The 25,496-nt window shown below is 38.8% G+C and overlaps 11 protein-coding genes and 1 non-coding gene across 12 annotated transcripts; 4 read left to right on the top strand and 8 right to left on the bottom strand.

Annotated features, from left to right (window-relative positions):
- Nucleotides 1-20: 20 nt before the first annotated feature.
- On the bottom strand, nucleotides 21-805 carry VTP21DRAFT_8645 (uncharacterized protein; the record flags this gene model as incomplete). The annotated part of the gene is made up of 4 exons (XM_069399518.1): nucleotides 21-102; nucleotides 169-426; nucleotides 487-730; nucleotides 802-805. 4 exons carry the CDS (start codon nucleotides 803-805, stop codon nucleotides 21-23), a joined length of 588 nt encoding a protein of 195 aa, XP_069254927.1.
- Nucleotides 806-1,455: 650 nt separating this feature from the next.
- On the bottom strand, nucleotides 1,456-2,556 carry VTP21DRAFT_8644 (uncharacterized protein; the record flags this gene model as incomplete). Its single annotated transcript, XM_069399517.1, has 3 exons — nucleotides 1,456-1,584; nucleotides 1,648-2,071; nucleotides 2,132-2,556. 3 exons carry the CDS (start codon nucleotides 2,554-2,556, stop codon nucleotides 1,456-1,458), a joined length of 978 nt encoding a protein of 325 aa, XP_069254926.1.
- A 1,742-nt stretch (nucleotides 2,557-4,298) lies between these two features.
- VTP21DRAFT_8643 (uncharacterized protein) lies at nucleotides 4,299-5,607 on the bottom strand (the record flags this gene model as incomplete). The annotated part of the gene is made up of 4 exons (XM_069399516.1): nucleotides 4,299-4,685; nucleotides 4,773-5,076; nucleotides 5,160-5,332; nucleotides 5,410-5,607. The coding sequence occupies 4 exons, from the start codon at nucleotides 5,605-5,607 to the stop codon at nucleotides 4,299-4,301; spliced, it is 1,062 nt and encodes a 353-aa protein (XP_069254925.1).
- Nucleotides 5,608-5,946: 339 nt separating this feature from the next.
- Nucleotides 5,947-8,621, top strand: VTP21DRAFT_8642 (uncharacterized protein; the record flags this gene model as incomplete). Its single annotated transcript, XM_069399515.1, has 13 exons — nucleotides 5,947-6,097; nucleotides 6,176-6,250; nucleotides 6,309-6,439; nucleotides 6,499-6,981; nucleotides 7,042-7,120; nucleotides 7,174-7,301; nucleotides 7,359-7,556; nucleotides 7,620-7,668; nucleotides 7,727-7,949; nucleotides 8,011-8,109; nucleotides 8,182-8,242; nucleotides 8,313-8,463; nucleotides 8,536-8,621. The coding sequence occupies 13 exons, from the start codon at nucleotides 5,947-5,949 to the stop codon at nucleotides 8,619-8,621; spliced, it is 1,914 nt and encodes a 637-aa protein (XP_069254924.1).
- A 213-nt stretch (nucleotides 8,622-8,834) lies between these two features.
- Nucleotides 8,835-9,996, top strand: VTP21DRAFT_8641 (uncharacterized protein; the record flags this gene model as incomplete). Its single annotated transcript, XM_069399514.1, has 6 exons — nucleotides 8,835-8,837; nucleotides 8,899-9,052; nucleotides 9,125-9,212; nucleotides 9,273-9,409; nucleotides 9,469-9,853; nucleotides 9,921-9,996. The coding sequence occupies 6 exons, from the start codon at nucleotides 8,835-8,837 to the stop codon at nucleotides 9,994-9,996; spliced, it is 843 nt and encodes a 280-aa protein (XP_069254923.1).
- Nucleotides 9,997-10,388: 392 nt separating this feature from the next.
- Nucleotides 10,389-13,095, bottom strand: VTP21DRAFT_8640 (uncharacterized protein; the record flags this gene model as incomplete). The annotated part of the gene is made up of 5 exons (XM_069399513.1): nucleotides 10,389-11,260; nucleotides 11,327-11,672; nucleotides 11,734-12,554; nucleotides 12,629-12,798; nucleotides 12,869-13,095. 5 exons carry the CDS (start codon nucleotides 13,093-13,095, stop codon nucleotides 10,389-10,391), a joined length of 2,436 nt encoding a protein of 811 aa, XP_069254922.1.
- A 276-nt stretch (nucleotides 13,096-13,371) lies between these two features.
- VTP21DRAFT_t36 lies at nucleotides 13,372-13,443 on the bottom strand. The gene has a single exon. It is a non-coding gene; the product is annotated as a tRNA-His (tRNA).
- Nucleotides 13,444-14,173: 730 nt separating this feature from the next.
- Nucleotides 14,174-15,091, top strand: VTP21DRAFT_8639 (uncharacterized protein; the record flags this gene model as incomplete). The annotated part of the gene is made up of 1 exon (XM_069399511.1): nucleotides 14,174-15,091. One exon carries the CDS (start codon nucleotides 14,174-14,176, stop codon nucleotides 15,089-15,091), a length of 918 nt encoding a protein of 305 aa, XP_069254921.1.
- Nucleotides 15,092-16,044: 953 nt separating this feature from the next.
- On the bottom strand, nucleotides 16,045-16,789 carry VTP21DRAFT_8638 (uncharacterized protein; the record flags this gene model as incomplete). The annotated part of the gene is made up of 2 exons (XM_069399510.1): nucleotides 16,045-16,121; nucleotides 16,570-16,789. The coding sequence occupies 2 exons, from the start codon at nucleotides 16,787-16,789 to the stop codon at nucleotides 16,045-16,047; spliced, it is 297 nt and encodes a 98-aa protein (XP_069254920.1).
- Nucleotides 16,790-17,233: 444 nt separating this feature from the next.
- VTP21DRAFT_8637 (uncharacterized protein) lies at nucleotides 17,234-19,425 on the bottom strand (the record flags this gene model as incomplete). The annotated part of the gene is made up of 8 exons (XM_069399509.1): nucleotides 17,234-17,372; nucleotides 17,431-17,671; nucleotides 17,737-18,104; nucleotides 18,164-18,425; nucleotides 18,493-18,604; nucleotides 18,661-18,804; nucleotides 18,868-19,109; nucleotides 19,170-19,425. The coding sequence occupies 8 exons, from the start codon at nucleotides 19,423-19,425 to the stop codon at nucleotides 17,234-17,236; spliced, it is 1,764 nt and encodes a 587-aa protein (XP_069254919.1).
- A 393-nt stretch (nucleotides 19,426-19,818) lies between these two features.
- VTP21DRAFT_8636 (uncharacterized protein) lies at nucleotides 19,819-23,408 on the top strand (the record flags this gene model as incomplete). The annotated part of the gene is made up of 13 exons (XM_069399508.1): nucleotides 19,819-19,909; nucleotides 19,972-20,366; nucleotides 20,523-20,537; nucleotides 20,598-20,967; nucleotides 21,044-21,144; nucleotides 21,208-21,342; nucleotides 21,397-21,637; nucleotides 21,720-21,885; nucleotides 21,956-22,133; nucleotides 22,191-22,254; nucleotides 22,321-22,426; nucleotides 22,608-22,618; nucleotides 22,678-23,408. The coding sequence occupies 13 exons, from the start codon at nucleotides 19,819-19,821 to the stop codon at nucleotides 23,406-23,408; spliced, it is 2,604 nt and encodes an 867-aa protein (XP_069254918.1).
- Nucleotides 23,409-23,667: 259 nt separating this feature from the next.
- On the bottom strand, nucleotides 23,668-25,389 carry VTP21DRAFT_8635 (uncharacterized protein; the record flags this gene model as incomplete). The annotated part of the gene is made up of 6 exons (XM_069399507.1): nucleotides 23,668-24,239; nucleotides 24,301-24,430; nucleotides 24,500-24,691; nucleotides 24,758-24,929; nucleotides 24,980-25,101; nucleotides 25,171-25,389. The coding sequence occupies 6 exons, from the start codon at nucleotides 25,387-25,389 to the stop codon at nucleotides 23,668-23,670; spliced, it is 1,407 nt and encodes a 468-aa protein (XP_069254917.1).
- Between the last annotated feature and the right edge of the window lie 107 nt (nucleotides 25,390-25,496).

Below are 25,496 nucleotides of genomic sequence, written 5' to 3'. Positions count from 1 at the left end.
TATTTTAAGTAGCTTGGAGCTTAAGCCTGCTTGGCAAAGTACTCCTTCGAGTCCTTGGGGTTGGCCTTCATGGTGGCAGAGCCAGCGTTCCAGTTGGCAGGGCTATAAAAAACAAAATTATATCAATTTCCATTTGCAAAAAAAAGGGGTCAATTCAATGATACGCACCAAACCTCACCGTGCTCATCAGTGAACTTAAAGGCATCAATAAGACGAAGGATCTCCTGGACATTGCGGCCAACAGGCAAGTCATTGATGGTGATCTGGCGGACAATGCCGTTGGGGTCGATGATGAAGAGACCACGGAGGGAGACTCCAGCATCCTCAATGAGGACGCCGTAGTCACGGGATACCTTCTTGGTGATGTCAGAAAGAATCGGGATCTTCATCTCGCCAAGACCTCCCTCCTTGCGAGGAGTGTTGATCCTATGTAAGGGCTCTGTTAAGCTGAGCAGTTCTTTATCATAGAGAGAGATGTGTAGTTACCAAGCAAGGTGTGAGAATTCGGAGTCAACAGAGCATGCAACAACATTAACATCGCGCTTCTTGAATTCCTCAATGGAGTCGGAGAAGGCCACAATCTCGGTAGGGCACACGAAGGTGAAGTCGAGAGGGTAGAAGAAAAGAACGAGGTACTTGCCCTTGAAGTCATCGAGGGAGATGGTCTTGAACTCGCCGTCGACTACAGCAGTACCCTTGAAGAAGGGAGCGGGTTTCTGAACTTGGGCGCCTATTATTTTTTTCCAAAATGATTCACATTTTAGTAAACAAATCACGTAAGATTTTGCAACATCGACGTACACATTGCTTTGAGTGTTTTATCGTTGGAAACAAATAGAAAAAAAGAAGAGAAGTTTTGGCAGGGATGTTTTCGGATCGCATTTATCTTACTGGGTGACGTAAGGTTGAACTAATTGGCAGTCACACTGCTGCATCGGACGATTTTTCATTACCCAGTCGAAAATTTAAGAGTTTCATTGTATATCCATGTAAGAACAGGATCTTTGGTGTTATCGAGCGCGGTCTTGATTGTTTAGAATTGATACTCTACTAAACAATCAAAGAGCGTTAATCTTTTAAATATATTTCTTCCAAGACTTCGCGTTTTTTATAGGGCGATATGCCTAACAAATTGTCTTAAGGTGACTGGATGGGTCCACATATCAAAGTTTAAGGGGTATTTGATGTCTCAATTAACCCTCTTAGTAAGCTTTGTACGCCTAATATTACTATTTTTTCATTATGCATTACTCGTAAAATTCGCAACTTCCAATTTAAACTTCTAACCAATCAATTTTCTCCCTTTTTACATTATTTGAAGAGAGTCTTCAATATTTCATTGCGATGGAGATTTGCCCGCTATTAATTTATTTTCAATTGAATTCTTTGCACCTTATAAACAGACTTTACTGATATTTATACTTCAAAAGTAATCAAATAAAAAACGGTTTAAAATTAATTTTGTTGGACGAAAGACACACCCTTTTCGATGTTTCCTTTAAGCTCAGGGATGGCCTTTTCAATGAGCTGTCTCTCATAAGTAGTAATCTGCCCAATGGAGTGGATCTTTTCAAGGCCATTAGGCTAACAAAATGAAAAATCAGGTTAACTATGCCATCATTTAGCCATCAGAGTTTCAAAACCTACTCCAAGTTCAACCGGTACGGCAAAATATGGCAGCCCTCCGTTCAATTGTTTCACAGGCTCGCCATTTTGTGGATCCGCATTCAAATCCACATATGAGCATTCGACATTGCCCTTCTTTCCACCGAAAGCCGCCTCGAGCACAGCAATTGTGAAGCGGGCACCGGCATAAGCCATCGATAAAGTAGCCGAGCCAGCTCCCGCCTTCGCCTTAACCACCTCATCACCACCAAACTGAATGCGGTTGGTAAGGGCGTCGGTTTGCTCTTGCGAAAATTGGGCAACTTGCGACAGAATGGGGATGATGGTAACCCCGGAGTGACCGCCGATGACATTAACACGCGTGGTGCGCGGATCGAGAGAAGTGTTGACCTCGGTAACGAAGGTGGACGCGCGCACCACATCAAGAGTAGTAACACCAAAAATGCTGCTCGTTAAAAATAGTATTAAAAGGAATTCCAAAACTCCGAGACGTTTAAAAATTTACCGTCTGGGGTCATAGACATTGTGCTTCTTGAATACTTCGGCCACGATCGGGACTGTCGAGTTTACTGGGTTGGAGATAATAAGCATAAAAGCTTTGGGACAATGCTGAGCACATGCAGTCGCAAGATCTCGCACAATTCCGGCATTGATCTTGAACAGATCGTCCCGAGTCATACCGGGTTTTCGCGGAACACCAGCGGGAATGACAACAACATCAGAGTCTTTCACGGCTTCGGGGAGGGCATCGTTGCCAATGTGACCGGTGACTTTAGCCTTACTGTTAATGTGAGAAAGATCGGCGGCAACGCCAGGTGTGTTCACAATATCATAGAGCGAAAGGTGACTGATCAGGTCACAGTTCTTGAGGAGAAGACTGAGTGGCTGACCGATACCGCCAGCGGCTCCGCAGATGGTGACTTTAACCATGATTGTTAGATAATTGACTAAAAAAATATCAAGAAACCGCGAATTAATTCGAATGTCTAAAAGAGTCTCAGAATGGGCTCTTTGAATTTAAATTCTAGAGCCTAGCCTCACTCACAATTATTTACCTTTTTATTTACAAATAGTTTAGTTCGAGTTTGAGCAGACTTGGAGAGAAGCAACGAGAGATGTAAGCGTTTGGAGAAATTTAAAAGATACGGCCGGGGTTAGAAAGTCTAGGTGATGCATTAGAACGCGTGAAAATTTTGCGGGCGAACTCGGAGAGATATCCTTGTTGCCACCATCGAATTGTTGAAAGTGTCAAAATAAGGCATTAACAAAAAACGTATCAAGAGAAGTCAGCTTGGCTATGCTTAATAGCACTGCTCAAGATATTTCCCATCATTATAAACATTCAAGCATATATCTTATGACCCTGGTTCTAAAAACAAAACCAAAATCTAGCTAATATACAAAGGACTTCAATGATATCAACTTGGATCTAGGAATCTAGAAAAAATCTACTCGAATAGCAACAATATTGAAACTTGTAGATTTCGAAGAAAATCTTGCGCTCCCATCGATGGTTTGATAATCTGCTTATGTGCGACATGGAGAGTATGAAACCGATAAGCTTCGAAAGAAAAGGAGGGGGTGAATAAACCACTTGACCTTCTAAAATAAATTATCGTATTGGCATTGTAATCACAGCAATAAAAACCGCCCAAATTCCCAGTAGGATAAACAAAACAAATCCATCGCGCAACTTTTGATATACATTAAGACATCCTTTCTAGACTTACTTTCACACAGAACTTTTATACGTATTATCTCATTTTAGGGCTTGATCAAATAATATTTCTATTATTTCTGAAACCATGTATAGCTCTCCATTTTATTGGCACTATTAAGCTAGATAACACTTACCAAAAAATTCATATTCTTGCAATTTAACAGATTTCAGAATTATCTCTATAATGCTATTTAGTTTCATATTAGTGCGTTTCCCGCTGCAATTTCAGCCTTAGCCCAAATGCACTAAAGAATAAGTGAATGTAAAGATGAATCCATCATGAATTGCATATTCTTGAGAAAATTAATGCATCAAAATGATAGTTATGCTGAGAAGTGAACGCGTGCTCTACTCAACGAAGCAAGCATATACTTATTGCGGCATATTTAGCAAGATGCAGAGTGCAGAATTATTGATTGGAAATATATCCGTTATTCGTAAGCACGCATTTTAGAAAAATTTTGCGTTGCTTCAATTAGCTAGTATTTAAAGCGAAGAACCTGTTAAATAGTGATCGGGTAGATCGAATACGAACAGTACGATGCGAAAGCCATTGACGGATCGATTATTGGAATGAGTTCATCCTTTAAACTGGCCAGTCAAACATACTTTTTTTGTTCCTTACAAATATTTTCACCTATACAACAAACACATCGCGTTGCATAATATAATTGAATTGCTAGAAACATTGTGTTTGTATTGCTGGGCTCTTTTATGGCAATTTAATCCAGTGGAAAGGACAAGATTTGTGGAGTTATATTACTCTGATAAATGATTTCAATTATCTATTTTCAATTTTATTTGTTTTGACTAGATGTTTGTTTTTTAAAAGGTTATATAGGAATAGTAATCCGCAAAAACACCACAATTTTTCAACAATCAAAGAAAAGTGTTCAAATACAAACTATTTTTTTAGTGAGATGCCAAGATATTGTTCGATATCTGTACCTGCTCATTCTCCAAGGCTCTCAACACCGGTTGAAGAAGCCGGAGAGAGCATATCTGTATCATCCTGTCGGCCATAAAACATAGGGAAACTATAAGAAAAAGAGGAGGGTGGAGTGGTTGAATATTCAATTTGTTGAAAGGTGGCGCTCTGAGGAGGCGAAGGAATGCCTTGATTCGTGTGGTGCATGAAGGGTATATATCCCCGGAAGGGGAACGTATGTTGGCGCAGAAGTGGGGTTGAATGATAAATTTCGTATGACTCTGATGTTGGAAGGGATGTTGAGAGCGGCTGTGGATTGGGAGGGGAAGCAGAGCGCATTACGTCTAGGCGCTTCTCGTGGTCTCGTTTAATTCGGTTCTGAATCTGCAGCCATCGGGTGCGACACTGTCTCTATTTATAAAAAAGATAACATAGCGGTGATCAATTGGTGGGAGAGAAAAAATAGAAATGGATTAAGGGGGAAGGGGAAGTGTTTACTTGTGTGCGTCCACCGATCATTTCTGCTACTCGAATCCAGCATTTTCCATAGCGGTGGTATCCGGCGATGAGTAATCTATCTTCTTCGTCTGTCCATTTGCCTTTCCTGACCGTAGGGTTGAGCGATTCCTCCCAACGTGATTGACATTGTGATGCGGTTCGGTGTGGTATTTTTTGGGCTATTTTATGCCAAGGGATTGGGATTGGGTTGCCAGAGATATCGCGTTGATTTATATATCTCTCAATTGCATCTTGGAGTAGGTTCGTCTCCTCATCGCTCCATCTTCCTTTGACGATATTCTTTCTATTTTCCAGAGGTCAGTTAAATATCAAAATCAAAATCAGAGTTTTGGCAGAGATATGCCTCAAGTCACTGCAATCACATACCCTGAATCATTATCTGCTCTTGGTTCTTGTTTGGTGTTTAGGTTGGACGTGGTTTGGAGAGAAGAGTTTGGGATGGTTGTGGTTATCTCTGGAATGGAGACATCAAGAGAGAGTGATGAGGGTGTAGAGGGCATATCGAAGGAAAATATATCCATGTCTTGTGGGAAATTTGCCTGGATGGGATAAAAAAGTAGGCATAGTTAATAATTACTGATGCAGTGTTAATAAATTAATTAGAATAGACGCCAACCTTTTCTGTTTTCACACCGAAGTCTTTGTCTTGATATGCGGGGAGCTGAGAATACTCCTCTTTGGGTGACTCCCAGGGTTGAAGGGGTGTGGGCTCGGAATCCTGCTGATATAGCGGTTGGTTGTCTACTTGTAAAACCAGCGTGAATTGTCGATTATCATCCTGGGAGGCGCGCCAGGATAATTTGACATTGTCCATTCTTAGAATACACTAGGACTAAAGTAATTTCAGAATGAATATAATTCAAAGAGTTTGCGAATAAGTTACTACAATATGTGAGTGTGAGGAAACGAGCAGATAATAGAAAGAGAATTATAAAAATGCTTCGACAAAGGGAAAAAAAAAGAGAAGAAAAGAAAAACGATTTGTCGACTTTTATAACATAGCTAAGGTTTGCCGCTCAGCATTTCTCTTTTCTTCATTACTGATGGCCGATCGCATTCCTCTGTTGTGTAACTTAAACTGTACGTGACTGTGCGTTTTATCACGCGTCGCCAAATCCTCTTTACTTACAACGGAAATCACTCATTCCGCTTCATGGCTGCTACTATATATACACAATTAGGTGTACACACAGAGCGGCACTATACATTATTTCTAGAGCGACATGCAATTATACTACAGCTTCAATCATATCGCCGAAAAGTGCTTGAAATATTGTTTGATGGCCCAACGGTTATAGAAAAAGGTAGGGCATCCATTTTTAAAATTCCACAAATTTTTCACAGCTCATTACTGACCCTCTCTTCTTCTTTTTCCCAACAAGATGAATGTACTCTGCCAAAAGATGCGAAGCGTTATGAAATCTTCGGGATCGTTGGGATTGTCAAACTTTTTAAGAGTAAATTATTTCATATGTATGAGGCTAATTATAGTCCCATTAATTTTGAAATTATCAGATTCTTATCTTCTTGTCATTACCTCACGAAAGTCATGTGGAAAAATAGGGGGAAAGGAGATCTTTTCTCTCGCAAAAGTAGTTGCTATTCCTTTAGATTATAACCGATGCCTCACGCTTTTAGGGAGAAAGGTGGCGTTACAGTTATCGATTTTTAAAATATACTAATTTATATTGGCGTTTTATTTTAGTTGACTGAGGTTGCAGTCTATGATTTTTTCGATGATGCGGAAGCAAGTGATGTTTCCGACCCCATATCTGATGCCTCTATTGTATCTGTGCGAAAAATATCTTCGGAAACTTCGACAGAAAGTTTTGCTGCAACTAATGAACAGTCCGGAATTAGCACTAGCACGAGCGAAACTGACCTGCCTTCACCATTGCCCAAACATTCTAAGCGTCCTGCGACTAAGCCGTTGAAATTGTTGAATCGAATTATCCGGAAAACTTTCAAGGGACAAACTCCCTCGACAATTTCTCCTATTCAACCGGAGTTCGAGATAGATACGGAAAATGAAGAAACGGATCTGTCTGATATGGAAATGGAAATTACACTGGAACACGAAGAAAAACCACCTATTCTGGAAGAGAGAGTTGAAGATGAAAATCAGGAAAACCGCGTTAGCTCGACTGAAAAAAAACCATATTATTATTACGATGGCAGCGATGATCTGGTTAGTATAAGTCATTGTTATCGAATATATATATAATTAAGCGAGACACAATGCTATCAGGGCGTATTGGATAGAAAAATTGTAAAAAATATTGAAAGCTTTTTCAGTCATGGTGTCTTTTATTTCTCCAATGAACTTGGTGAGTAATTTAGACATTGCATTTCATAATATTGATCGCTAATTCAACTCTAGATATTACCCACTCGCTTCAAGTTTCACATAATAATGCATCACAAACTTCTCAGCTCTTCTTATGGCAAATGGCTGACAAAAGATTTTGGTGGAACGAGCACTTAATGGACACTTTCATTCAGGCTGGGGTAGATTTTTTCTCCTATCTAGCTAGATATACTTTTAATCCAATCTGTTCCTCATAGCTACACGAATGGATCACTGTTATCATGCAAGGCTATATAGAAATTAGAGAATGTAAGCTAGAAGATCAATCATTAAATCTTATTTTGATCTCGAGACGAAGTCGTGAAAGAGCCGGGTTACGTTTCCAGCGGAGAGGTGTCAATGCTAAAGGAGAAGTGGCAAATTTTGTCGAAACGGAACAGATTGTCTGTTTTGAGGTGAGACTCTCAGCGTGGCTGCGGCTGCATTTATTACTTAGATTTTATATGCCTGATTGTTAGCTAGAAGATGCGGTGCACTGGACATCTTTTGTACAAATTCGAGGATCAAGTATGCTATCACATCTGCTCAATTGAATTCATTTTTCATAATCTGACTCTGCCCCTAGTCCCTCTTTTTTTCTCTCAATCTCCTTTTAGTCTCAAACCAACACCTATTCTTGAGCGCACAGAAGATGAAAATTATGCCGCGATAAGGAAACACTTTGACAGTATAAATGAGCGCTATGGCCGTATCACTGTGCTTAATTTGGTAGAGCAGTCTGGAAAAGAGGAGATTATTGGCGGTGAATACCGTCGATATATGAAACGACTGTCAGATTCGCAAAACCAGTTGAGTGAATTATTGAATTTTTCTACGCGTATTTATTATTGAATCATATTTTACAATTAGCTATGTTGAATTTGATTTTCATGCCGAATGCAAGGGTATGAAATACGAGAATGTCCAGAAATTAATATCTCTGTTGGAGAGCAGTTTTAGTCGATCTGGGTAATTTTTAGGCGTTTATTTTTGCTTTTAAATGGACGGCCTCCTTTATTTATAATCCACCATTTCTCTTAGATATTTTTGGATTGGACCATCAGACATGATATTTGCTGAACAAACTGGTGTTTTCAGGACGGTATATATTTAAACTGATTTTAAACTGTTTAAACTAATTGAGGCTATTTTTACTAATTTTTCCATTGCAGAATTGTATGGACTGCCTTGATAGAACAAACGTGGTACAGAGTGCTCTAGCACGTACTGTCCTTAATATCCAGCTAATGCGGCTTGGAATTGCAATATATCCAGAGAAAGGGCTTTCCTATTTTAACGATTTTGAGATTACCTTCAACCACAGTAAGCATTAACGACATTATCTAATTACCATGGGCATTTTTATATTCTTTATACTATATCTATGTCTTCTAGTGTGGGCTAACAATGGGGATGCTATTAGTCTCGAGTATGCAAGTAGTAGTGCGTTGAAAGGGGATTTTACTAGGTATAGTTCATAGCTTTTATTTTTTTTTTCGCTTTACTGACATCAAAAAAAAATGCTTCTATTGGCATATATTTATGGAATTGCGATTATTTATTAGAACCGGTAGGTCGATTGTAAAATATAAACCATATTTATTTCTGACAAAATTACATGTTATTGATTAAAAAAAACAGGAAGGCGGAATTTTCAAGGAATTTTCAATGACGCGTCGAATTCACTGTCACGAATGGTAAGGTACCAGTGAATCACAGCGTTAAGATACATATATTGACATTCAAGGATTTTCTAAGTATTATAACATCGTGAGAGATTTTTGGAGACAGGCACTCATCGATTTTTTGCTTAATCATCACAAAATTGATATTCTACTTCAAATACAAGAAAAAGCTAATTCGGCAGAACCAGGCGAAAGTTTGCGATGGGCAAAAATTCGAGAAAATGCTAGTAAGTAGTTGAAACTATTCTTTGAGTTTGCAACTGGACATTATTATAAATCTACTTTCTAAATTATATTAGTTAATGTAAGTGCTTCGATTGTAATTCACGATGAGGAAAAACTACTTGCTGGTTGGACTTTGCTTTCACCTACTGAACCGTGTCAAGTGTATGAAAGTTGCTTTGAAATTTCACTTGCATTTAGCTGATTAAATTATCATCTATACAGCCGAAGCAAATCCTACGAAGAGAAAGTGTTGCTCTTAACACAGAAGGCAATTTACATATGCACTTTTCACTATAAGCTTGAGAAAGTTGTTCGATTCCAGCGCATCGAGCTTGAGAGGATCACCGAGATTCAAAGGGGTAAATTTGTTTATCTTTCAACCAGTAGGTGACTCTCAATAAACATTATTTGTTTTAAGGGGTATACATCTTGTCGACATTTGATTCCGCATCGATCGATCCCTTTGAAAATTATGGATTCATCCTCTCGTATACTATTCAAGAGCGGATGCGCTTAAACTCGGGATGCATCCAAAACGAGCAATTGAACCCGGCTTCCAACCCTCTTTCCTTGGTCTTTTCATCGGAAGCTTCTACCTCTCGCGAAGTGCAACAGCAGGAGAGTTTAGAGTTTTCAGCTTTTAAAATGATTCGAGACAATTTATTCGAGCAAGAGTCGGGGGATACTGTGTTGACTACACTAGAAAATGCAGAGCAGACTGTGGATCGGATCACAGCGACAATTGTGGAAGCCTGCCAGAAAGTTAGAAACTGCCTTCGAGTGAAAGAGGATGCAATCATAAGGTATATTTACATAAGGTATACTTCCTTCGAATCTAAAAGAATGCTAACAAGCCTTTTTGGTTTTAAGTTTGGAACAGGCGCAAAAATACACTAGCCTTATGGCGAGAGTTAGGCATAGATTGAAACGTGTAATTTGGCTGTAGCAATTATTTTTATTTTCTTGCTTCCATTATTGCCAATTATTGCATGATTTGATAATAATTGGCTAGAGAAACCGTATATTAAAATATTTAAATATATATCTTTCGGTTTTTAAAAATAATATATTTTATATAAACAAATATTACTATTGAACAAACACAAGCAAGAGTAAATAAAACAGGAAGAAAGTATAGGAAGAAAAAAAGGCAATTTCCATAAAATCAAACTTTATAAACCACTTTCTAAATCTAATTGTTGAAAGAAGTGGAATGCGATTTCAATGCAAAATAGGTCCAGGCCTATTAAAAACGTCACCTAGTTAGATATAATTGTAGCTACAAAAGTGGAAACGCATGAAAGAGAAAGGGGAGAAGGAGAGTGTAGGCTGAAGAATTCACCGCCTTATCTTGCGAGGGGACGACCTAGTTGGTAAGGCGCCTTTCACACGAGATCTTGAGGGTGATTTAGTGGGAGATTTTGTTGTCGTTTTAATAGGCGAGGATTTAGATGGGGTCTTGGGGAGAATTGGAGCTGATGTGGGTGTAGCAGGTGCATGGGCTGAGAGTGCGGGCACGCTTAATGCCTGAACTAGTTGTGGGAGTATGTTCACGAGCTGTTCCATCGGAATTCCCATCAGGCTATCGTACAAAGCTGGACGCATATCTCCATTCTCTGTTCGTTCTGCCAACATCACAAGTTCATTTTCAAAATGAGCCTGTAACGCTTGCAGAGAATTTCCGTTTTGTTGAGCTTGTTCACTATTGTGTTGGGAGTGATTATTTGAGGTTAACTCCTGGGGGAGCGAGTGATCATGACTGGTAAGTGGAGCACAACCAGACGCCTCAATTACCATCTCTCCTTCAGTAGACTCGCTCGGAGCATAGCCACTATCTCTTACAGCACGTTTTTCTTTACCAATATCCGATGCTGCCGATGTGAATGATGCAGCAGATGCAACCGATAACGCAGATGGGCTACGCCGTCTAGAGTTTGCAGTTGCGTCGTTATTATTTGGTTTTGGTCGAATCGTCACAGGAGTTTGATCGCGCCTCGGTCGTTTCCGTGCTCGACCATGATCCTCACTTCCTTTCATATCAGCCAGCTGTTTCCGTAGTTCAGCATTTTGCTTTTCCAACTCGGTAATTCGCTGATCTCTATCTGCTAGTTTAAGCATGAACTCGTGTTCTTTCTCAGATTGTATTCGCAACCGCTCCTCCTCCAGTCTTTGTTTGCATTGTGTCGCCAAATCAATGAGCTTTTGGAACACTATTCACCAATAAAAAGCTCAACCACTACAAGAAACAATTGCACAATTAAAAAAAAATCTCATACCATCTGATTCATTAACGTCTTTTTTTCTTTTAAGAATTCGCCCAGGAACTGGTGTATCCAATATGTTGCTGCTATCATAGGTTTGGTCTGAGTTCGAAATTCTGGAAGGTGAAGGCTTTGAAATAGACCCTGAAATGATCACAGGTGCACCGAGAGCAAGACGCTTCGCTGCTGAAGCTTCCTTACTACGTTCCGCAGCCTTCAAAGTAGGGGAATCGTTGCCTATTTCGCTCCCTTCTATTATCCGGGGTGGAGATAGAGCTACGTCATAAAATCGAGGAGATCCACGCCTGGTACTACCGTCTAAAATCGTTGCGGCATCATCTTCTGAAGAATTATCATTAATCTGTATTGAAAAAATTAAATTAGCTCATCATAGGAGTCGAAGTATGATAGATGAGGCATACTTCAAGCTCCACAGGCGCAGGAGTGGATGATAAATCAAGCTCCAAATCAGAAAGTTGGATTGGGTGACTGTCGTTGTTAGTCGGATTTGCTCCGATGCTGAGGAGCTGGTGCATAATCGTTTGATCGTTTAAACCTGCCGAAATTGTAAATGCTGTGTCTCCATTATTATCGCGCTTATTCAGTATTAGTGTATCTCGAGCTTCTTGTAGTAAATAATTTAACAAAGAACTCATGTAGAATTTGGCTACTTCCGCGCGATCTTTATCTCCAGCCATCAGGGCGACGTGATGGAAAATAGTCCGTCCTTTAAGATCTACGCTTGGAATGGTATCCCGAAGAAGTCGAACTAGTTTTGGAAATGTGTTATTGTTGCCATTTCCGGGGTGGTAAATAGCTCGCATCAAGGGAGTTTCTCCTGATAAATTCACTCGATGTGGGTCAGCACCACAGTTAAGAAGGGTTTCTACAATGTCCGCTCTGCCAAGTGATGATGCCCAATGCAGGGCTGTGTTCCTCTTCTCATCGAGATGCATATTTAGGTCAAGTGTGGTAACACGGTCAGGCGAAGTAAATTGCTCAACATAGTGATTTGGATTCTCCGACAGAAATAGTGACATCAATAGGTCGCGTTGATCTATACCACTCCCAGAGTCGCTAGTTGGGTGTTCGGCAACATCGTAGTAGACAGATGACGATAGAGGTCCAGGTGTACCAACCTCTGATGATAGGCCAATATCGTAATTTGGATTGATAACAGGGGAAGAGGGTAAATAGAATGTGGATGAACGCTTAATCGGAGAAGGGGTCTTTGCACGACTCGCTTTTTTTCGAGAAAAATTTTTTAGAAAAAGCAAAATATCGAGCTTTTTGAATATAATTTATCTGCATACATACTTATAACAGCAGGCTGGTCAGATAACTCTCGCCTACGGGCTTGTCTTGCCTCTTCTTTGGTGGGCGTGCGATCTTTATTTCCCCCGGAGTGATAGCTATCGAGGAGGGGGAGCACAAGCTCCAAAACATCATATTTTTTTGCAAGTTCTATACCTCTTTCAAATGGAATCCTGATTTAAAGGCAAATTATAATTACCAATGGGAATCATAAGTCCATCTGCGTCGGGAAAAACAACCTACCATGTTCCTTGGTACTTGCCATACCCCCCTTGCACCTTTTCGTGGTGACCGGTATGAACTTCTCTTTCCAAAATTTTTGTTCTCCTCCCTTTTTCTACTCCCGCAACTTTGAGAATTTGTGTTGCGTTCAGGTAGTTGTCAGCACGCCTTCTCATTACTGCAATGCCTCGACACGACATTTCATAAACAGGGACTCCCGAATAAACCGCCGAGTAAATTCGGCACATTTTCTGGTAGGAATGAGTAGGTATAGTACAAGAATTAGTTGTAATGAGGAGAACAGCAAAATATATTACATAAACATGAAAATTTCAAAGAAAAATTTAGCTTGATTTAACACACAATAAAAAGATAATACTTAAAAGAAAATAAAGAAAAGTGAAGTGATTTATTTAAAAGATTGCGCGTATTTTCGTGTTTTTTACGCGACAAGACTAAGCCGCCCCTCGCTCAATTATCTGACTCTCTTTAAGTAAAATTTATATTAATTATCGAACCATCAATGCCGTTGCCCGGAATCGAACCGGGATCATCACGGCCACAACGTGATGTACTAACCATTATACTACAACGGCATTTTTAATTGTTGTGAGGAAATTTGGGACTAAATGGATCAATGGCGCAGTAGTAGAGAATGGAGGCTTAGCCATTGATCCAAAAAATGGAGGCTTAGTTTTTGTGAATTGATCGCTTTATCATCTTTATTTCTTTAACTGAGCCCTTTTGTGAGAATATTTAATATTATACGGTTGTTTATTACGCCAACCTTGTTTTATGATAACTTTATTATATTGAGATGATGCCATTTTATTACTTTTATTATTTATACTTTTCCTTATGTGATACGTTAATAACAGTATAAAAAGACCGATATTTCATTTACAATAAAAGACGTGCTATTTTGTATTGAGATAGAACTGGATACGTTTCAAACCACCATATTGTGTCGTTTATTAGTCTTTTGAAGTGCTTAAGGAAGGACAATCAAGAGCTTAGGGATAGCTAGAGGATTGTCGGGATAGACCTTATTAGACATATATTCGACGCAACATAATGTATTTGTGTTGTGAGGAAATTTAGAACTAAAAGGATCAGTGGTGCAGTAGTAGAGGATGGAGGCTTAGCTTTTGTGACTCTTTAACCAAAGGATACAGATTCACCCTAGATGAAGTACTCCCCCTCCCCATTAGTAACAATTCCTATTTTACTATAGAAGGAGCACCAGTGAAAGGGAAGGCAGAAAAATTCGGGCTAGCGAAATTGGAAGATTTCTTCAAACCGCACAGAGACAATATTTACCAACCGATGATCGAACCCGAGGTGCACGCCCTAGTCGCAAGGAACCCTGACAGATACTCGAGGGAATTCAGAGAGCATTATCTCGATCTTCACCTACTATGGAGGAGAAAGTTGCTCCACCTAGATAAACGACTCGCCGAGACTCTCACACAGCGAATCCCTCTTGTTGGTAACAAACACAATTTTCCTTTAACAAAATGTTCTATTGCAGGGATTGAGACCACCGCTTACACCACCAAAGCTGGGAGACTATACAAGCAGGATGCGCCAATCATAATCACCGAGGAATGGAAGGACGTTTCCAATGATGTTGACAGATGGACGAAGGCATGGGCCAGGTGGAAAAGTCGTCCGTCAGAACCCAAGCACAGAACCCTTCTCTGGAGACTTATGAAGCATAAAATAGTTACCGGAATCATCACTAGCAAATGGACTGGAGATCCTAACACTTGCAAAAGGTGTTCCCTAGGGATACCTGAAACAATTGCCCATGCCTTTCTAGACTGCCCAGCTATCGCGCAACTCTGGCAAAGAGTTGATGAGACAAACTGCCGAATAATTGGAATACCGCCACACGAATCCACGAGAGAAGACAGACTGTTTGGACAAGACAAACAAATAAGTCAACGCTTCAACGAAGTGGTTGCTCTGAGCCACGACATAGCCCTGTGGATAATATACCGCTCGAGACTTGAATTAGTGCTGGACGATGTCCAACCCAATCCGGTAGCCATAACCAAACAATTTGACCACGAACTACAGCGAGGAATAAAATCCAAGTGGTGGATGGCAATGAAACACGAACGGAAAAGAGACTTCATCGATAAATGGTCAAGGGGAAACTGGGTGAACATCATAGATGATTCTGTGATTTTCACCCAGGACACCTCTGAAGATCAAATCCCAGCCCCAACTCCGGCTTGAGAACTGCACCCAACCCTCCACTGCTGTATATTAATACCATCTCCTCTATCGTTCTTTTCCCTACTTTTTTTTTTCTCCTTTCCTCTTCCTTTACTTTTTCAATCCTTCACTTCTTTTCGTTATTTCATGTACATAAGCAGCCTATCTTAATACCATTGCACACAACTTTTTATCCCCCCCTCTTACAGTTATTCCTATCCCCTTCTTTATTAAACTAATTGCTGTTTCCATACTCTCCTAGCTCTCTCCTCATCACCTTTTCTCTCTTCCTCTTACACTTAAATCCTTTTCTTCCTTTCTTTCTTTTACCTTCTATCCTCCAAATTCTGCAAGGTAGGCCAGGAGCATTACCTGGGTGATTTTGACGTAGAAGCTACCCTACCTTTTTAACAGGATAGGACACTTTTCAATAAAGGTCCTTTGTTAAAAAAAATTAGCTTTTGTGACTCTATCGCTTTATTTTGGACTCTAGGTTTATAAATAATAGGTGCAACAGAGAGAATTGAGCTGAAGAAAATAACATTTTTCCATCGTGAATATCTGGAACTTGGATGGATGAAATTTGAGCAAGAGCAAGCTCAACAGAATTAAAATATCTGTAACGACGACATTTTTGTAATGATTAACTCCCATAGATATTATGCATTATTGAGCTTATGCAATTGATTTTTCCATTTTCACATACTTTTTTATTGAATTGAGTTTTTTGTAGTTTGCCAAATTCCAAGCTTCCTTAATATTATATGCTCATTTTGAGAGTCTCAATTAGATATAAAATATACCATATTATTTTTTTCTTACCTTAAACCTGGCATTTATTTTTGACCATTACAAAATTTTCTACGCGATTATATACTCAATTGCATACTGCGTATCGAAAAACATGGTGTATCCGTCAATTTCGATTTTACTCTCCATTCTTGTTCTAATATCCTTCCAAGCCATTATGGTCGTCAATGGGGAAGATGCTGTCGGTAAATTCGATGCTCCTTTAGCCAATATGCCTCCTCAAACTTCTGTAGCAGAGTGTCTACGATTGCATCAGTGCGGGAATAATATTCGATGCATTGCCAAATGGTGTGATATACATTTTATCAGTTTGAAATTATAAATGTTTTCACCAATTTTTCATTCTAGCTATAGAGTTCCTAGTCCAACCAACGAAGAAGCTAGACGCACTACAGACTGTGTGGGGAACTGTATGCAATCCAGTCTCTCAGAAGCTCTGAGAATAAACTGCGTCAATGGATGTATTGAAAGAAATTATATGTCGCAAGAAGAACGGAAGCCCAAGAAAATATCGACTTCTGAAGAAAAGCTTTCCATTGAGAACACATCCGCATCTTTTTTGGCTGAAAAATCTGAATATCGGCCAACTTCTAGTATTGAAATAATCCGACCTACTTCATTAGCTACTTCTCAGTGGTCACATATTGTACCAACAAGTAACTCCTACTTAACAAAATCTACAGATTTACCATTATTATCTTCAACCCCAATGCGCTCAGATATATCTTTAATTTCATCAAGCACGCCAGAATTACACTCATTGATGACAGTCTGGACAAGTACTAGTGGCCTTGGTTCCCACACAGGAACCTCAACTTTCTTTTTATCTCGTAAGACCCCTACGAAAGTAATTGCAAAGGGGAGTTCGGTGAGAAATTCTCTATGGTCCTTGGGTGCGATTGGTTTCATTGTTATTATATTGCTCTAGATGCTTTGTTCTTTTTTTTTTTACTATAAGGCTATTATCATATTCATCCAAATTTCGATATGCTTGCGCTATTTTTTTTTTACCATAGGCTTTCAATATGAGAGTAAAGTGGATTGTAGACAGCTTTAAAAACAGAATAGAAAGCCTAATCTAAAGAGGTAATATAGCGAATTATCATTTAGGAAGTTGCAAGAGTAGATAAAGAGGAATTACTTTTTGAGCGCCCCTGTATTCAAATAAAGAAACAGTTTTCGTCATTTCGAATTTATAATGAAAACTTCAAAGCTTTATCTGCAAATTATATTTTATAAATAATTATATAATGTTCTCAACTCAAAATAATTTGGTGTAAGCTTTAAGAAATCTAAGGGTTTATTAAGGTTATGATATTTTTCTATATACATGTGTTAATTAAGCACTCTGCTCTACTTTTGCGTATTTTCCCGCCTCTTCTTTAATTTTTTATCTCTAGTACTAGACTCGTTTTCAGTTGTCTCTTGGGTAACACTATTTTTAGCGTCAAGTTGTCGCAACTTGCGTTTTTTCGAGTTCTCAATGATTTCCCTATATAATATAATTGAAAAAACTGTATCTAAGTTAGAGATTCTGTATTAAAACCTACTTTTTATGAGCCAGTTTCTTTTTGTCATATTCTGACATCGTATTGATCGTCTTGCGTTTAGGTGGTGCACGTTTGAGATTCTTCTTTGTATCTTTTGAAGGTTTGTGCAACTGAAGCATCCATTCAGGCACCTCGCACCCCGATTCTCGCATAACATTCACAATCGATTTGAGATAAGGAGCATCATCTTTCGTGAATAGAGTCACAGCAGATCCAGACTTGCCAGCACGCCCAGTACGACCTGATCAAATAAAATATAATTAAAAAATGGTTAAACTAATTGAACGCATTTTATGCAATACGAACCAATTCGATGGATATAACTCTGAACTGTCTGCGGGAAGTCATAATTGATAACCAAATTTACTCCCTTGAAATCCATACCACGGGCCATCAACTCTGTTGCAATTAGCACCCAAATTCTCCCAGTACGGAAATTATCAACAATATTATCTCGTTGAGCTTTTGTGCGCTCTGAATGGATAACGTCGACATTAATTCCATCATAAATTAACTCGTGAAACAACTCTTTGGCTCTCTCGATTGACTGTACGAATATTAGCGCAGGGGGTTTTAAGCCTCCCTCTTGTACCATCTGCCGAATAGCAATGAGCTTTCCTTCTTCCTGACCAACATAGATAAGTTTTTGTTCAATTGTTTCTGTTGCCGCATTCCTATCAATTGTGCATGAGTATTGTGAATTTAATGCCTAGCAAACTTTTTGGAAACTTACTTAGTTCCAATCACTACTCTAATTGGGTCTTTCATTACCGTCTTTGCAAGCTCTTCCACTCCAGCGGGTATTGTTGCACTGAAGAGTAATTTTTGGAGACGAGGCGAAGAACAGGCTGCAAAAATCTCATCTGTTTGTTCAAGAAAACCGAGTTCGAGCAATTTGTCGGCTTCATCCAGGACGAGATGCTTCACATGATTGAGTTCAACATGATTATTTTGAATAGCATGAACCAGTCGTAATGGCGTGCTAATAAGAATGTCTAATAAATATATGAATATGAGGAGGTCAGATATAAAACATAAAATAATTAGGCAGGCAAAACTCACCAAATTTTTGGCGTAATTTTGGGTCATTTGCCTGAGTAGCAGCCGTTGCTTTTGTGAGCATGCATATTTTGAATTTTTTGCCAGTTCCAAGTCTTTTAATTTCTCGATAAATCTAATATATATCTTTAGTTTACGAAATGACAATAGATCATCAATGCATGATACTACCTGTTGCGCCAATTCCCTTGTAGGCGAAATAATGAGTGCTCGATAGCCAATTTTTTCAGGTGCTTTAAGTTCATGTAAGATAGGTAGAATATAGGAAAGTGTTTTTCCGGATCCAGTGGGAGCACAGGCAATGATTTCTCTACCCTAAAATAAAATGAGAAATGTTAAAATGTAGAGTGTTATAATAGCTTAATAAGAAGCTTTTACATGAAGGATAATAGGGATAGATTGCATCTGAATTGGCGTGGGCATATCATATCCGGCATTTTTCAGGTTACGATTCAGGTATGGAAGTAACTCGTATTGATAAGTGAGATCATCAAAGGTACGCAACGGATTCGGTACATCATTTCCGTAGATCTTAATACGATTTTCTTTACGAAAAGCGATAACTTCATCTTGATTCTTAAATGTGGATCCTCTATCGTGCAGATCCGGGATTGTATCTTCTGTGTCAGCATTAAAAGTTAGCACGCTAAAAAACTGACATTCAGTAAATTTAAAAAAACCTTGTTCTGTTTCTTGATTGCCTGCAATTTTCTCAGTTTTACGTTTTCGATCTTTCTTTGTTTTCTCAGTGGGTTTGGAACTAGTTTTAGTCGATTTGAAGAAATCAATCTCTTGCAAGAGATTTGCCTGAGTAGCTTCATCGGTATTTTCGGAATCTTCTTTCTGTGTTATTTCAGGTTGGAAGAGATCGATCTCGTTACGAAAACGTTTGCGATCAAAACGAGCACCGCTGCATAAAAGACGAAACGCATCCATACTTGATGGGTGAAGTATAACAGTCGTATAACTACTCAACTCAATAATAGCAAGTTGAGTATTTAAAATGCTTAAATATGTGACTTGCATTCTGTTTACACCGGGATGCACAAAGTTGTCACATAAAATTGCGGCTTAAAAAATTCATAACGCGGAGGCAAACTTTTCAATTTCTACTAAAGATACGCGTATTTTTAATATAATTGAGTAGTAATGGAACGCGATAAACAATTTAAACAATATACCGCTTCGATATTCAATAAGCCCAAAGAGAAGCCAAAGGCTTCTAAATTAAATAGTTCTTCGCAGAATCAACAGTACAACGCTTTTTCATCCGCAATTGAAGCTGCAACAAATTATTCCAGAAATTTTAATTCTTCTGTCTCTCGTAATATGCCACCCACAGTGAGTGAAGCTCCACAAGCTGCTAAAGTCGTCCATCAACAAAATGGCGCGGCAAATCTTGTCCGAAACAAAATCTCTGGTAAATTGCTTTTGCGATTATTGTCTTAAAATTTTGACTTTCATTCATTCATTCATCTCTAGCTTATTTGCAAGATTCAAATTTCTTGGAACCACGACGTCCCAATAGCCCATCATGGAAGCAAAAATATTCGGCTTCATCCCTTAAATCATATAAAGAGCGGATAGCCCCTTCTGATAGCGAGATTTCTATGTACAAATCCATGACTCCAAGTAAGATTAGTCGCGGTTCTACCGAGTTTGCGGATGCTGAATCCGCCTATGCGATGAATCCGCGTAAGAAAGAAGAGGAAATTCAGGAACTTATAAAGTCTATTCCATCGGAAGTGGACGATGTTACAATGGATGTCAAAGTTCCTTCTGATTTGCTAATAACTCTTATGCCTCACCAACTCCATGGTTTAAAATGGCTAGTAGATCGAGAGCGTGATAAGAAATCAGGAGGAATTCTTGCTGATGTGAGTCTGATTTGTATCCCCGTTTGATTTGATTTTTCTTTAATAATTGATGATTTTTATTAATATAGGATGTGGGTTTGAATTATAATTATTTACAAATTGCTTCACTATCAAATGAAAAGTTCTAACTGATATAACTTTAATTTTTAAACATAGATGGGTTTAGGCAAGGTAATTTAACTTGTTACAATATTTTTAATTGAAGGCATTCATTATTTTTTTTATGGATAGACTATCCAAACATTGTCCCTAATGCTTTCAAACAGATCTACAGATGCGAATATCAAAACAACTTTAATAGTAGCTCCTCTTGCATTGATTCGACAATGGGAATGTGAGATCAAGTCAAAGACCACACCAGAATCTCTTTCTGTTTATGTTCACCATGGGCCTTCTCGCACTAAAGATCCAAAACGACTAATGAGATATGACGTGGTTGTCACTACGTATCAAGTGGTTGCACTTGAATGGCCTAAAGGAGAGAAAATTAAGTCGAAAAAAAATGATAAAGAATCTGAAAGCGATGACGACAGTGATCTTCCAAAAGCAACAAAATCACTTGGTCCCCTTTTCCGCGCAAAATTTTACCGTGTAGTTTTAGGTTGGAATCTTCTATTTTAATTATACTGCAACCTCACCTTTACTGAATTTACTAAACATGCTCCCGTTTTAATTAGATGAGGCCCAAACTATCAAAAATAAATCGACTAGAAGTGCGATTGGATGTACTGAGCTATCTGCCGTTAAACGATGGTGTCTAACGGGCACACCTATACAAGTACAGCTGAGCTTATCTTTCTATTCACACTAAATTATTGATAAACTTCTAATTGGTTGATAGAATAATGTTGACGAGCTATACAGTTTATTTAAATTTTTGCGCGTGAAGCCATATGATGATTATCCCACATTCAAACACCAAATTGTCTCACCTTTGCAGCAAGGACGCGCTAAAACAGCACTACAACGGCTACAGGTTTATCCCAATTTAAATTTTTTGAGTGATGTTGCTAATCCTTGTAGTCATTAGGTGGTGCTCAAGGCGATTATGCTTCGCCGCACTAAAGACCACAAGATCGACGGAAAGCCTTTGCTGAATTTACCGACACGTGAGGTCAAGGTTCTCCGCGTTGATTTCAATCCTCAAGAGCGCGCATTTTATGATACTCTCAAAGAGCGTATGGACGCTATTTTTGACAGATTTGTCGACGCAGGAAATGTTTCCAAAAACTATACGAATATCTTATGCTTGCTATTACGTTTACGTCAAGGTAAATATTTTAGTATATATGGTTATCCACTTACCCTTGATACTAAACCAAATTATTTAAGCGTGTAATCACCCTCAGTTAGTTCAAAGAGGTGTTAAAGAGAGCGATGCTGTTGAACTCTTAACTAATCCATTTCAAGTTCGCGATGAAGATGAGAGTGTCGAAAGCGACTTGGCCAATATGATGGGTAAATTGGATGTGAGAGAGGAGAATGAAAAATCGCTAAAATGCGTAGTATGCCTGGAACTGTGAGTACACCTAGCATATTTAATACTACCGATATTAATGCTCTAATCCTTCTACTTAACTATTTATTAGGTTACCCGAAGGGTGGAAAAAAGAGCATTGTTATATGTGTGAAGCTCAGATCCTTGATAAGAAAAAGAAAGATATTTCGCTTAACTTTACCACCTCAACAAAAATTGAGCACATGCTGAATGTGCTCGAGGAAACTCGCAAGCGAGACCCTAAAGAGAAAACTATAATCTTTTCTCAGGTTAGATATTCCTTAAATATATTGTATATTTAGGTTTAATGTGGCTCCCCTTACTAGTTCACATCTATGCTTGACTTAATCGAAGAACATATACGCGAGAAGAATTTTGTGTTTGTGCGGTGTGAGTATTGATATCTTTTTCCATTTACAAATTGGGCTAATTCTTTGCATACTTCTTTACGCAAAGATGATGGCTCTATGTCTAACAAAGCTCGTGAAGAATCGCTCTACTCTCTTCGTACAGATCCAAACGTCACTGTGATGTTGCTTTCTCTGAAGTGTGGTTCCTTAGGGTATGAAATATTGCTAATTATACTGGAATTTTTTTATATAATACTTTGCTTTTTTTTTTAACAAGTCTCAATCTCACTTGCGCAAATAATGTTATTATGCTTGATGTTTGGTATGTAGTAATTATGTAATTAAATTCACTTGATGGATTTCATTAAGCACATTTGATTTCACACTATACAGGTGGAATCCAGGTAAGCTTTTCTCATTATTCCAACAATTCTCTACGTATATTTATACATTTTGGATATAGCGGTTGAAGAGCAAGCAATCGATCGTGTACATCGCATCGGACAGACTAAACCCGTACGGGTGAATAGGCTCACTATCGCAGACACTGTCGAGGATAAAATTGTTGAACTGCAGGAAAAGAAGCGTGAGCTTGCAAAAGGTGCTCTTGGGGAGCTCAATTCCACCAGGCTTAATAAATTATCAGTTGAAGATCTGCTCTATCTCTTCCGTGACGGGCCTTTAGAACCCCCTCGGTCATTTACGGAAAGGCGTCCTCGCCAGCAGAAGAGAGACCTATTTGGTGGAGGGCTTGGTCGGACACCGTTGCGCAATAGTGACACTAAGAGAGATGCTGAACTCAAGCTGGCCAATATTTCCCCGAGTAGGGCGATTCTTGAGATGTATGGAGGAGAAGATCCAGAACCTCAGCCCATAGCGACCAATTGTGTTAGTACTGATACCACAGTAGTTAATTCTTTTGTTCCTTCGATTGCAAAGACACATTTCAGTTCTGAAGTACCTTCATATGAAAGCGAAGAAGATGCGGACGAAGTTATTGAAGAAGTAATTAACGATATTCGCGATCTCAACCCCTCCTTGAAAGAGCCTGAGCCATCAAAAGAAGAAAGCGCAAATGCAGAACCCACCTCTCAGAAACAGGAGAATAAAGCTGACGAGAAAGTGAATGAAGAAAAGTGGAAGCGACACCGTGTAGTGCGAAGAATTTTGCCGGATAGTGACGAAGACGACTAATTTTCTACCCTTTCTATTAATTTGGTTTTTTATTTGAATTAATAGGTTATTGTTTTCCGTATAAATTACTAATGACTCTTTTTTATCTTGCAATGTGTATAGAATATGATCCTATGTTCAGAAAATCAAACAAAAAATAATAACTTTGGGAGAATAAGGGAAATATTATGCACTTAAGCATTTGCTTTGAAGGAAGATAAAGCAAAGAAGAAATATACAAGCAGACTCTAGTTAACAAAATATATAAAGAAAACAAAAATCAGTCAACTCTAAGTTTTCCCATTGCTGCCAGCTGTTTTTTAGCAATCAATTGACTTAAAGGAATGTGGTCATCATTATCATCTTTATGGGGAGAACGTGAGCGCCTCTGTTCAAGAGTATCTTCAGAAAAGGTATTTCGAGATTGAATATACTCTGATGATACTGTGGCAATATTCCCCCGAGAGTCTCTTTCACCATTATATTCATCTACAGTGGTAGAATTATATGCATCATATTCAAAGTCATCTTCGCTATAGATCTCCGGATCCGAATCGATTGAGCTGTACTCATCCTGTTCATCTACAGCAATATGACCACCAACACATCCTTGTGGGGGTGGGTTCTGATACGCATTGAAAGTATCTACGCTAATACCATTCTCTTCAGCATCGATTAAATTTTGAAGCATACGCATGCGGTCTTCCATCGTGATGTCTTGAACGATATAACCTTCACTTCCACGGCGAACATGCTGTCGTGAATAGGCTATGCTTTCCTGTTGTTCCCTATATTTGCGAGAAAAAATAGATGGGCGATCATCGGGATCTTTTGGTGGCCAAGTATAAGGATCTGGATCAAATTTTTGCAAACTTAATTACAGGCACCTCAAAGTGTCAATGTTAATCTTTACCCGATCCTTCTGTGCAGGGGTAATCGATTCCATCTCCGACCATTGTCTGTGGCCAGAACCAGAGCAGAGGGTTTGGCCCAAGGACAGACTTAAGATTATTTATCAGACCAACGTTGAAAGGATATTTCAGCTATTAAAAGATTTGCAGTTATAATATCACTTCACAATAATCTAATTTAATAAGAACTAGAGTAATTACAGGAGGGATCTTTCCTCTGCGGATCATCTTCTTGACTTTATCTTTTTCCCATCCCTCAATTGTAGTTGCATTGGTTGATATTCCGTAGAGCTGAAAAAGGCTCAGAATTCCGACAGAAAAGAGAACGCCAAAATCGAAAACCAGATTTAGGGCGAGGAATACAAGTTCTGTGTTGGTTGGTGATATATAATACTAAAAGGAAACAAAAATCGCTAAATCAATAATATCGTAACTCATATTTTAAAGGAGATACCTTACCCTAAAACTCCGCATGCTACTATAGACATTATAAATACGCATGCATAGCAAGATAAAGCAGTATAATGTGCCAATATCAACATATATAATGAATCGGATAAAATGGCCGTAATTATAATGACCAACACAATTATTTATCCATGGACAATGATGATCCATTCGGAGAACACATCTAAAGATAAAATAAGCAGCTGAAATAAAAATGGGTTAAGCCAAGCATACCTTCTACAGGAACTACAATGATGTGTTCTTGGAGGCTTGAAAACATTACAATTCTTGCAGAACCGTAAGCGGCGCTTCATTTTCAATGGGGCATTAGATTCCTCTTCGACTTTAGCTGGTTTCTATAAATTAATACAAAAGTATGTCAAATTTTATTTCTATAATAACATAAAATTCGAAACGTAACCTACCCAACCCTTCGGTGGGCGTCCCGGATCAGTGACACATGCGAGGTAATAGTTCCAAAAAATCATCAAAACGATAATATTAAAGGGGCCAAGAATGTAGAGAGCATCGCGGCCCCATCCTCCTAAAAACCGCCAAAATATGAATATTTGCGAGGTATAGGCAATAAAGGCAATAAGAATGGTGACACCGACGACGATGAGGCGCCCAAAGTCAAAACCCATCCTGTTTTTTGTGGAGAAGCCGATGGAAATAGAGTGTAGTATTATCGTGATATATATATTTCGATGAGGCTTAGCCAAATTAGCTGTCTACCTGGAAATCTCTCCAC

This window comes from Calcarisporiella thermophila (assembly GCF_041956535.1).
Source record: "Calcarisporiella thermophila strain CBS 279.70 unplaced genomic scaffold VTP21scaffold_4, whole genome shotgun sequence".
Lineage (NCBI taxonomy): Eukaryota > Fungi > Calcarisporiellomycota > Calcarisporiellomycetes > Calcarisporiellales > Calcarisporiellaceae > Calcarisporiella > Calcarisporiella thermophila.
This window is presented reverse-complemented; position numbering and strand designations above follow the sequence as displayed.